This window comes from Cherax quadricarinatus, chromosome 22 (assembly GCF_038502225.1).
Source record: "Cherax quadricarinatus isolate ZL_2023a chromosome 22, ASM3850222v1, whole genome shotgun sequence".
In the NCBI taxonomy this organism is placed as follows: domain Eukaryota; kingdom Metazoa; phylum Arthropoda; class Malacostraca; order Decapoda; family Parastacidae; genus Cherax; species Cherax quadricarinatus.
Genome location: NC_091313.1, coordinates 20,936,563 through 20,948,772, shown reverse-complemented (window position 1 = coordinate 20,948,772; position 12,210 = coordinate 20,936,563). Strand labels below are relative to the sequence as shown.

General features: G+C 40.8%; 1 protein-coding gene across 3 annotated transcripts in view; it reads left to right on the top strand.

The window, feature by feature from the left end:
- cnc (NFE2 like bZIP transcription factor cap-n-collar) overlaps positions 1–12,210 on the top strand; it is a 453,797-nt gene that overhangs the window by 341,153 nt on the left and 100,434 nt on the right. For all 3 annotated transcript variants that reach the window (XM_070087536.1, XM_053778153.2, XM_053778152.2), the window contains 3 exons: positions 275–587; positions 10,033–10,160; positions 11,955–12,051. In XM_070087536.1, coding sequence (XP_069943637.1) covers positions 275–587; positions 10,033–10,160; positions 11,955–12,051 — 538 coding nt within the window. The remainder of the gene's footprint in view (positions 1–274; positions 588–10,032; positions 10,161–11,954; positions 12,052–12,210) is intronic.

The window sequence follows — 12,210 nt, the reverse complement described above, 5'->3', positions numbered from 1 at the left end:
CTGGGATCCCTAGTTACCCTGATGAGTCTTTTTCCCAGCTCCTTAAGGAATTTAGATATATTCTTTCCCCACCCCCAGTCGTACATATTTTATATTTTGCTACGTTAGAATTTTATTATTGGCCATCATTATTTCATTTGCATGTATTGAGGTAGATAAGGCTGAGCTTTCGGGATATGGGGACACGTTTGTAGGACTTGAAATACATATCGTTTGTAACGTGTTTGTTATGATGGAAATGAGATCCTTCTAAGTTGGTTGTGTTTTGTTTCAGGGTCGGCTGGGCAGTCTGGTCCGGAGCGGGGAAATGGAGCGGTGGCAGGAGGTGGTGCAGTACTTAGGTCTGCCCAACCCCCACCACACCCAGGCTCCCCACACGCCCATGGCCGCCCACACTGCCTCGCCCACGCACTCGCACGCCCACGGCACACCCCTCCACCACCCTCATGCCCTCTACCCCACCCACGACTCCTCTCCAGCCACACCAGCAGCGCCCGTGCCCAGGGGCGTCCTCATCAACAACGCCACACTCCCGCCACCCATGTCCGACCCCATGACTCACAACATCACCTACACCAACAGTATGGGTAAGTTACCCCCTTCTTGTACCGTGTGACCCACCATAACCTACACCAACAGTATGGGTAAGTTACCCCCTTCTTGTACCGTGTGACCCACCATGACCTACACCAACAGTATGGGTGAGTGCCGTCTTCTCCAGTCTGTAACTATCCCTGGTAGTGTCATGGTACCAACTCTAGGTAATAATTATTCCTAATACTGAAACCAAAACGACACTGATAGCATGGAATCCTTCTTTAATATCACTCATTGCTAAACTTTATCAGTTATTTAGAAACAGGCTGAACTCAGTGTCCGCATTATAAAATGATTCATACAATTAACATGAACCTCGTCTTGTTACCTTGGCCCTGCCTCCGACTCTTACCAATACCAGACTTCACCTTTGACCTGTCTTTCACAGAACCTGACCTCAGGGTGACAGTTTTACTGTTTAAGACGGTGTATTTGCCTTATAAGGCAACCTGAGGTCAGGCTGAGACATCTTAAAAGTTATATCAGGTATTGGTGATACTTATACTGATAATTGTAAAAAATACTGACAAGTTTATGAGTAAATTTGCTGATGACACCAAAATAGGCCGTCAATTCATGCTAATCATGTGGACACTAGAGCACTCCAGGATGATTTGAATAGACTGATGCAATAGTCGGAGAAGTGGCAGATGCAGTTTAATATTGACAAATGCAAAGTTCTAAATGTTTTACAGGAAAATAACTGTGCCACATGTAAACCAAATAATGTAGATCTTAATACACTACTGATTGTGAAAAGGATTTAGGAGTTCTGGTTAGCAGTAATCTGAAACCAAGACAACAGTGCATAAGTGTTCCCAATAAAGCTAACATAATCCTTGGCTTCATATCAAGAAGCATAAATAATAGAAGTCCTCAGGTTATTCTTCAACTCTATATATCCTTGGTTAGGCCTCATTTAGATTATGCTGCTCAGTTCTGGTCACCGTATTACAGAATGGATATAAATGCTCTGGAAAACGTACAGAGGAGGATGAGAAAGATGATCCCATGTATCAGAAATCTTCCCTATGAGGATAGACTGAGGGCCCTGAATCTGCACTCTCTAGAAAGGCGTAGAATTAGGGGGGGATATGATCGATGTGTATAAATGGAAAACAGGAATAAATAAAGGGGATGTAAATAGCGTGCTGAAAATTTCCAGCCAAGACAGGACTCGCAGCAATGGTTTCAAGTTGGAAAAATTCATATTCAGAAAGGATATAGGAAAGCACTGGTTTGGTAATAGAGTTGTAGATGAGTGGAACAAACTCCCGAGTACAGTTATAGAAGCTAAAACGTTGTGTTGTTTTAAAAATAGGTTAGATAAATACATGAATGGGTGTGGGTGGGTGTGAGTTGGACCTTACTAGCCTGTGCTACTAGGTCTGATGCTGTGCTCCTTCCTTAAGTGGAAGTGACCTGACTAGGTGGGTCATTGGGCTAAGCCTGAAGGTGACACGGACCTGCTTCGCATGGGTCAGTAGGCCTGCTGCAGTGTTCCTTCTTTCTTATGTTCTTATGTTAAGACATATGTTCAACAGTTGGGTAAATTTATTATTGAAACATAAATACACCTGCAAAATGGATAACACCAACAAGACATCCGTATGATAAAAATGGTTTTGAAAACCGTCAAGCTGAAGAATGAGACACTTGTGCAACATTTGGAAAACAGAGAATAACAGTAGAATATGAGGAAGAATTTGAGGTTATCAGTCCCTCAGTCGATGTTATTCTCGGTACTGGACTGAAGAAGCCACTGCCTGGCGAAACGTTTCCTCAATATCGATTCACAAATGCTACAGAGGGAGCAGGGGTAGTAGTGAAATGATGATGTAATCAGTCTATCAACCTTGGAGAAATAGTATTTGAAGTGTCTCATCCCTCAGCCTAGAGAAGAGTTCAGCTCTGGAAACATAAACACAAATGCAGTATAATGTGATCCTTTATTGACTACGTTTCGCCCACACAGTGGGCTTTTTCAAGTCTGTAGATGAATGGTTCAGAGAACCGACATGTTGATAAATTAGACACATGTGCAACTCTTGGGTATCTTTATTGAGGAAACGTTTCGCCACACAGTGGCTTCATCAGTCCATACAAAGGAGAATCTTGAAGAACAGGAGGAGAATGAGGTAATCAGTCCCTCAACCTTGAGTCGATGTGTTCAGTCCATCACTCTTGTAGGAAGTGGCACTTCCTACAAGAGTGATGGACTGAACACATCGATTCCAGGTTGAGGGACTGATTAACTCAAACTTCTACTCTCCTTACCCATTTCTACTTTGTATTGGACTGATGAAGCCACTATGTGGCGAAACGTTTCTTCAATAAAGATTCCCATGTGTTGCATAAGTGTCTCAATTCTTCAACTAAACGTAGTATTTCAGAAGCAGCCATGATCCACTTCGCCCATTGCCTACATTATTCTACGACTAAGAAGACTCCTCTCCAGCGCTATTCTTCGTCTGTCCCGTCTTCCCCGCTCATCCCATTGGGATCTTACCTGCACTTGTTCGTTCGTTCGTTCTATGCTGTACATTCTACAAGATTGATGGACAGAACACATCGACTCCAGGCTGAGGGACTGATTACCTCAAACTCCTCCTCTCCTTACGCCTTTCTACTTTGTATTGGACTGATGAAGCCACTCTGTGGCGAAACGTTTCCCGAATAAAGATTCCCATACGTTGCATAAGTGTCTCAACATTCGCAGTGATGATTATCAAATGGTATACAATACCGACAGGTTGGTAGATAAGACACATAGGCAACATTTAGGCAACTTTATTCCGAAACTTTTCGCCTACACAGTAGGCTTCTTCAGTCGAGTACAGAAAGTAGGCGGGAGCAGTAGAGATGTGAAGACGGTGTAATCAGTCCATCACCCTTGAAGTCGTAGATTTGAGGTTGTCAGTCCCTCAGCCTGGAGAAGTTCTGTTCCAAAGTCTGGAACTAACTCAGTTAGTCTTATCTACCTTATCTACCATTCGCAGTGATGGTGGTAGTGTGTAATAACTGATGCAGGGAACTCACTACCAACATTCACAGTGATGGTGGTAGTGTGTAATAACTGATGCAGGTAACTCACTACCAACATTCACAGTGATGGTGGTAGTGTGTAATAACTGATGCAGGTAACTCACTACCAACATTCACAGTGATGGTGGTAGTGTGTAATAACTGATGCAGGTAACTCACTACCAACATTCCAGACATCATATATATCACTTTGATGCTTCTCGGGTCTGCAGTTTGAGAAATTTGCACCAGCGCTGTGGTCGACGATATTGTTATGTGGTACGTGAAGTTATCCTGGTGTGGCTGGTGTCACCCCGTCTCTCTCTCTCGTTTTTTATAACTTTCTCACTCGCTCTTTCTCACATTTTTCCTTCTATTTCTCATTCTCATTCTCTCTCTCTCTCTCTCTCTCTCTCTCTCTTTCTCTCTCTCTCTCTCTCTCTCTCTCTCTCTCTCTCTCTCTCTCTCTCTCTCTCTCTCTCTCTCTCTCTCTCTCTCTCTCTCTCTCTCTCTCTCTCGTTTCACTTACGTTCCACCTTTCCCTCTCACTCCATCTCTCCCCCCCTCTCATATTCTCATTCCCTTGCTCCACTGCTCCCCATTTCCATGTCTCCTCTTGCTCTCTCTCCCTCTCACTGTCATTCCATCGCTTTCCCTCACTCTCCATTTCTCCTATCCATCTCTTAGCATCTCCCACTTTCTCATTGTCTCCTCTATCTATCCACTCTCCTTCCATTCCCTCCCCTTCCCTCCCTCCCCTTTCCTCCCTCTAAGCCCTCCCTCCCCTTCCCAGCCCTCCCTATCCCTCCCCTCCCTATCCCTCCCCTCCCTATCCCTCCCCTCCCTATCCCTCCCCTCCCTCCCTATCCCTCCCCTCCCTCCCTATCCCTCCCCTCCCTCCCTATCCCTCCCCTCCCTCCCTATCCCTCCCCTCCCTCCCTATCCCTCCCCTCCCTCCCTATCCCTCCCTCCCTCCCTATCCCTCCCCTCCCTCCCTATCCCTCCCCTCCCTCCCTATCCCTCCCTATCCCTCCCCCTCCCTCCCCTATCCCTCCCCTCCTCCCTCCCATCCCTCCCCCTCCCTCCCATCCCTCCCTCCCTCCCTCCCTCCCCTCCCCTCCCTCCCTCTCTCCCCTCTCTCTCTCTCTCTCTCTCTCTCTCTCTCTCTCTCTCTCTCTCTCTCTCTCTCTCTCTTCCTCGCAGAAAACTTTACAGAAGAAGAAACTGAGACACTGCACTATGTAGACCACAAATGAGAGAACAAAGAGAAAGTCAACACAACAAATAACTGAGCTAGAAAGGTAGCTAAAACACTAATACCAGACAGGAGAAATTTAAAAAAGGAATGAATGATCATTCAAGAAAGCGATATAAATCTAAAATATTTTGTTCTCTTAAGCAAAATGTAAATACAGAACATCTAGCAATATTGACCCTGCAACTTGAGGGAGATAACTACACAGAGGATGAGAAACAGATGTGAAATCCTGAGAGAACATTATGAATTAAGATTTAACAGTCCATCAGATGTGAGAATAATCAAAATGTAAGGTGTATAATGCTAAAAAATTGATGAATAAAACACATGTAACACTTGAGTATCCTTATTTAAGAGACGTCTCGGCCACCAGGAGCTTTATCAGTCTGATACAGAGAATGAAGATTTACATAGGGAATCCACAGAGGAAGAAGTAATGAGGTAGTAATGGTCACATAAACATGAGCAGAAGCTATGATGTAACTTCCTGGCCATGAAAGTTAGGGGCGGATTTGATATGCTATGATGTAGTATTGGTAGTAGTAACTGTAGTATTGGTCAATCTAGTAAGAAATTTTGTAAATCACAAATAATATGTGCTATAAGTAAAAGGTCAAGATATTCACTCTACCAAGATTCCATGATGTTGCCATGTTGGACATGTATAATTAGATCAAATTTATGTAACACCATCATGAATCTTGTTGAAGTACAGAAGGAACAAAAAACAGTAAATCCTAAATATTTCTACTCATCCAAAATCCAAGTTAGAAACCACATCTAGAATTGGCCCACTACTCACAAGAAAATCATATACTGGTGACAAAAAGAAAATTGCAAAATCCTGAGACACCACTATGAATCAGTGTTCAGCAATCCTCTTAATGATCCATTAATGAAAGAAAGTTGAAGATCCATATCATAGTTTGTTCATACCTGTGCTCATGGAACTCCGTGTTCAGTAAAAACTGCAAGAAGCCCCTGTCACGTGCCTTCAGCATTCTATGGAGAGGGAGCATGGACACAGCGTCATCCCACACTCACTAAAAACAACAGGAATAGCCCCACTCTATGAAAGTGGCAGTAAAGAAATTGCGAAGAGCTACAGACCGATAGCACTAACATCCCATATCATAAAAATCTTTGAAAGGCTTCTAAGAAACAAGATTGCCAACCACCTAGATACACATCAGTTACACAATCTAGGGCAACACAAGTTTAGAGCAGGTTGCTCCTGCCTGTCCCAGCTACTGGACCCCCTATGACGGGGTCCTGGATGCTATAAAGGATAAACAAAATGCAGCTGTAGTATACACAGACTTTGCAAAGACCTTCAACAAGTGTGACCATGGTGTAATAGCGCACAAAATGCGTGATAAAGGAATAACAGGAAAAGTTGGTAGATGGATCTATAAATTCCTGACAAATAGAACACAAAGAGTAATAGTAAACAGAGTAAAGTCCGAGACAGCAACAGTGAAAAGCTCTGTTCCACAAGGTACAGTACTCGCTCGTATCCTATTCCTCATCGTCATATCTGACGTAGACTGAGATGTATCTTCCTATGCGAATGACACCCAAATTGCCATGACAGTGTCCTCCATCAAAGACACTGCAATACTCCAAACAAACATCAACCAAATCTTCAAATGGGCCACTCAAAACAATGTTAAGTTCACTGAAGAGAAATTTCAACTACTCAGATATGGAAAATTTGAGGAAATTAAAACTGTATCGGGGTATACAACAAATTCTAACCCTACAATAGAGTGAAAAAGTAATGTGAAGGACCTGGGAGTGATAATGTCAGAGGATCTCACCCTCAAAGACCACAACAATCAAAACTCGGGATGTCAAGCCCATGATGATTTTCTTCAAATTGCTTGTTCTCTCTAGGTTGGAATACTGCTGTACACTAACTGCCCCCTTCAAGGCAGGCAAAATTCCTGACCTGGAGAGTGTGCAAAGAACTTTCACAGCACACATAAGTACGATAAGGTACCTAAATTACTGAGAACGGTTGAAGTCCCTTGATTTGTATTTCCTGGAATGCAGGCAAAAGGGATACTTGATAATATACACTTGGAAAATCCTAGAGGGATTAGTACCAAACTTGCACACGAAAATCACTCTATGAAAGCAAAAGACTAGGCAGGAGATGCAACATTTCCCCAATGAAAAGCAGGGGTGCCATGAATACACTGAGAGACAACACAGTAAGTGTCAAGGGGCCAAAGACTGTTCAACTGCCTCCCAGCATACATAAGGGGGATGACCAATAGACCTCTGGCTGTCTTCAAGAAAGCATTGGACATGCACCTAGAGTCAATACCTGACCAGCCGGCTGTGGTTTGTACGTCAGTTTGTATGTGGCCAGCAGTAACAGCCTGGTTGATCAGACCCTGATCCACCATGAGGCCTGCTCTTAGACCGAGCCACAGGGGTGTTGACCCCAAAACCCTCTCCAGGTATACTCCAGGTATATTGTGTAAATATATGTGACATGAGAATAAATCTCCCAGAATTTGAAAAGAGATATAAAACATGCCTCAAAGTATAGTACCTTCTGAAGTGAAGAAGAGAGATATCACTGATAATATGTGCATGGAAGATACTCAAAGGCCTAACCCTACATCAACACACTGCCATATTATACTAGAGTGAGAAATAAGAAAGAGACTGTAAAATAGACCCAGTGAAAATTGGGAAAGCCATGTTCTCAGTAAGAGAATACTGTATCAGCATCCATTGTCTAAGACTATTCAGCTTGATATCAGAAATATTGGTGGAATAAGTGTAGAAGTCCTCAAGAGATGATGGTAAAACTACCTATGCAAATTGCCAGATCAGCCAGACTGTGATGACAGTGTGGGCTGGCAAGTCACTAATGGCAGCAGCCTGGGTAAAAAGACAGTTAATTGAAAAGCCTGGCTCTGAGCTAGGCTGTGAAATTAGAAAAGCTTGAAACTGATCACAGGAATATCACAGGTATATACACTGGCCCCTTCAAGCAGACAAGAAATATAGAGTAGACAGAGGGTACATAGGCAGGTTCATAACCCCAGCGAGGCAAAGTGAAGCAGAAATGACACCAGTTAACTACACCGTGTAACCTAGTAGGCTACGGAGTATGGTTATCATGAAGCTACTGAATGTACTCACGGAGCTTCACAACCCAAACAAATCCTGCAGGAGCAGTAATGATCTGTGAGTGTGGAAAATTCAATCAGCTTTTTGCTTTTGTTCATCCAGCAGAATTTGCCAGAACCCTTGTAATAGGTCCCTCACTTAGCTCCCCTACTTCTGTGCAGGCTAATCTGGTACCAGTATGAATACCCATATGACACATGAGGCAGATGCATTTGGCCATCTGTTCCACCTAAAAGATAAGATGCTTATGCAAGGAAGACTCCTCCCTCATTGTTCTTTAAAACACTTGTGCTTTCACATTGAAATTGTCTTTCTGTGCTTACAGCCTATCTCAAAACACAGGAGACATCAGAACTGGAAAATATGCCTTGTATAAATGTTAATGTTATGTAACTTGTCCAACTTTGACAAGAGCTTAGGTAAGATAACAACTCATAACTTTTAAAATATTGTTAGGGACTCTAATTTATAATTACAGTGGAACATAGGTTTTCATTTTTAATCCATTCCAGAGAGTCAGACGAAAACCAAATTCGATGAAAACTGAAGCAATATTTCCCATAAGAAATAATGTAAATCTAATTAATCCGTTCCAGACACCCAAAAGTATTAACAAAAAATACATTTTATAGAGAATAAATATAGTTTTGCATACAGAAAACAATGAGAAATAAATATAAATGACTGAATTTAATGATAAATTAACATTTAACATCACACTTACCTTTATTGAAGACTCTTGTTGGCGTATGGAATACGGCAAGGAGGGGAGAGGGAAGAGAGGTTATTGTTTGGAAGGACAGGAGGAAAAGGCAGTGCCCTTTTCTTTTGTGTGATGTAGGTTGTCTTTGGCATTTTCTTCCAAAAGAGGCCTGTTACATCACAGTGGAACACTTGTTGGGGGAGGAATCCTTCAGCCTCTATGTACCCCTTGAATTCATCAACGAATTCTTTGGCTGCACGTTTGTCTGAACTTGCAGCCTTGCCATACCTTAACACACTGTGTATGCCAGATCGCTTTTTGAATTTTTCAAACCAGCCTCTGCTGGCCTTAAATTCACTAACAGCAGCACTCATTCCAGGCATCTTCTTTACGAGATCCACATGCAACTGCCTTGCCTTTTTGCAAATTATCGCCTCCACTAACAATAACAACTTCTCAACATCTTTGACTGTTTGTGATCTTTGTTTCATTAGCACACTCACCCCTTGCACAACATCAGATTCCTTGATTTCTTTTTTCTTCGCCAGGATGGAACTGATCGTTGATGAGGACTTCCCATACATCCTGGCGAGATCAACCACACATACGCCACTTTTGTACTTTTCAACAAGTTCTTTCTTGAATTCTATCATGTTTCTCACCTTCTTTATCAAAGGACTGGCACTTGGAACTTTCTTTGGCCCCATGGTGGCTTATTTGGCAGTCACACAATAAACAAGCACAAAAAACAATAGATTATTATGAAATGTTTCGTATGAACACACAGGGTAATGTTCACTCTCTGAGAAAGAACACCACACTGACTCAGATTATGTGTGTGGGAGGCTTTGTGTGTGCATGGCAGGCAGACAAAATCTGAGGTGAGGAATGAAAACGGAGACAATATTTTGACGAAATAAGTCATCGACATCCGAAATCGAGGAAAACGGGGGCAAATGAATACCAAGGTTCCACTGTACCTGGCGTGTAGAAATGTATTTAGTGTGACCAAAATTGATTCTCTGAATTATGTGGGCAAAGACAAAGAACTTGCAGATGGAAGAAAATCTGAATATATTCTCCTCAGGATTTATAAAAACCATCATAAAAATTACATGACTTTGGAGAACCTATAAATTCATGATTTTAGGGTTTGCATGCACTGAGCCAGAAGGTTTGTATCATTACCCTAGAACATGAGAACATGATTTAACAAAACAATCAGTTTCATTACAGTAACTTAAGTGATTATACATGAACATTTCTCCTTGAGCATTTCTTAATTGTTGTGTATATGCAGGAGCGTCAAGCCACCTGGTCACCAGCAGTATGAACCTCACCAACAGTTCCGACTTGGCTGGCGGTGACCACAGTCAGTACAAGATGGAAACGACGACTACTTTACCTTCTGAGATGATGTATTACCAGGTACATTGTGTATAATGTTTTCACTTTTTAATATCACCCATTTCACTCTTATTAGCTTTCAAAGTTTAGACATTTTAATATTGTATATTCCAGTATTTAATTTTTCCACTAGGAATGCTCTTCCATACAATATACAGTGGTACCCCGAGTTTCGGCCATAATTCGTTCCAGAAGGCTGTTCGAGTGCCGTTACTGAATGAATTTGTTCCCATAAGGAATAATATAAATTAGATTAATCCATTTCAGACCTCCAAAAATTCACTTACAAAAGCACTTACAGTAATACACTTACATAATTGTTAGAGTTGGGAGCTGTACGAAACTCGGGGTACCACTGTACTGAATAATGCTTTTGAATTATATGCCCAATGAAGTGGGTAAAAACTGTCAGCTTTGGTTGGAGCTTCGCTTCCTAGTGACAAAAATTTTGGAGGGCAGGCAGAGTGATAAAATTTTGTAGGAGCAATAAAGACTATTATCATTATCTTAAAGTGTTAAGAAATTTCCTCAGTAATTTAATGAATAAAATTAATGTTTAAGGTAGAAGCAATACTGATTTTTGTTTCATGAACAGGATGTCTAGCATGGGCAAGTTGCCCACTCATAATACAAAAATTAGAATGGTATTAATGAGATGACCATGTCTTGGGTCTGGAGTTACTACTTTATTACAGATCAAGATACAAAGGTATATTTACCTTATTTGGCAGGATGATTCTGAACCAACTATGGTTTTATGAATTACAAAATTCAGTAATACTGTACTGCCTCTCAAGCAAGAATGATACTCAAGATGATTATATTACAATAAACTCTTGATTATCTGAATCCCATTAGAGAGAAATGCCATTAGAGCAAGACTCCTGCTAAATAAGCTGTCAGATAATTGAGAGCTTACTGTACAAGTCCAATATGATTAATGCTCCACCAACAGTACACTATAACATCTAATGATGTCAGTAGTAATTATTGAATATTTTTAATTACATTAACTTAAATAGGTCATTTGGGCATGTTCAATTCTAATGAAAAATAGTACCATAATACTGAACATTTGAAACTACAATGATAAAAATATTAAATGTAAGAGTTATCTTTTTTTAGATTCGTTAAACAAAAAATTGAGATTACAGTATGTGATAAAGTAGGAATGGCACAGAAAATATTTATAGGCACAAAAATGTTTTCAATTCTTATAGTTAATTCTTGGAGCATAATGTCACAGTATTTCGAGATATGGAAATATAAGTATTTCAGTTACTGAAAGTAATATTTGGTACATAATGGAAGGGCAACAAATGTTAACAAAATAAAAATTTGAGAGCTCTAGGAATGATGCCTTTTATTGGCAGATATGTTTTATGGTTTAAAGAATCAGAACTTCATTATGTGGGTAACATTTGTGGAATCAGGTGATACTGTTAAGCATAAACTATAAATTATATAATGAAATATTGATTTCCATCAGCTGTATATCTGCAAACCAGTTAATTAATAAATGCCAAAATTGAGATAAAATGTTAAGGAATTTGTGGTTCCAGCCACTCAGTGGTAACCTGAAGGAGCTGAATCAATAAAATTGTCTTTAATGGAGTTTACTTCACTGTTAAAAACTCTAAGCTTTCACCTTTTATCTCATCAGGAAACATTAACTATGAGCAGGAAGAAAAGTGCCCATAGTGTTTGGTTAGTAACTGAAAGTTCAGTTACATTGCTTCTGTACTTCAGATTTTCTTACAGCTCTTATCAGTGTAGTTTCATTTAAAAAAAAAAATTGTTGCTTTCCTTTTGCAGAATACTAGCACAGAAATGAACCAGACAACAGACGGTCTTCTGTCATCCATACTCAATGATGAAGCGCTGGGTTTGATGGAGATGGCCATGAATGACTGTGAGTACTAACATATGCATTAGTAGTTACTTCTAAACTCTCTTCATCTAGCTTTTAATGTGATGATCTGTTTCTTAGGATGGAATTTTTTTTAATAATCATTTATAAAGGCTGTGCTGTATTGGTATTATAAAGTGTTGCAGTACATTTCATCATAAG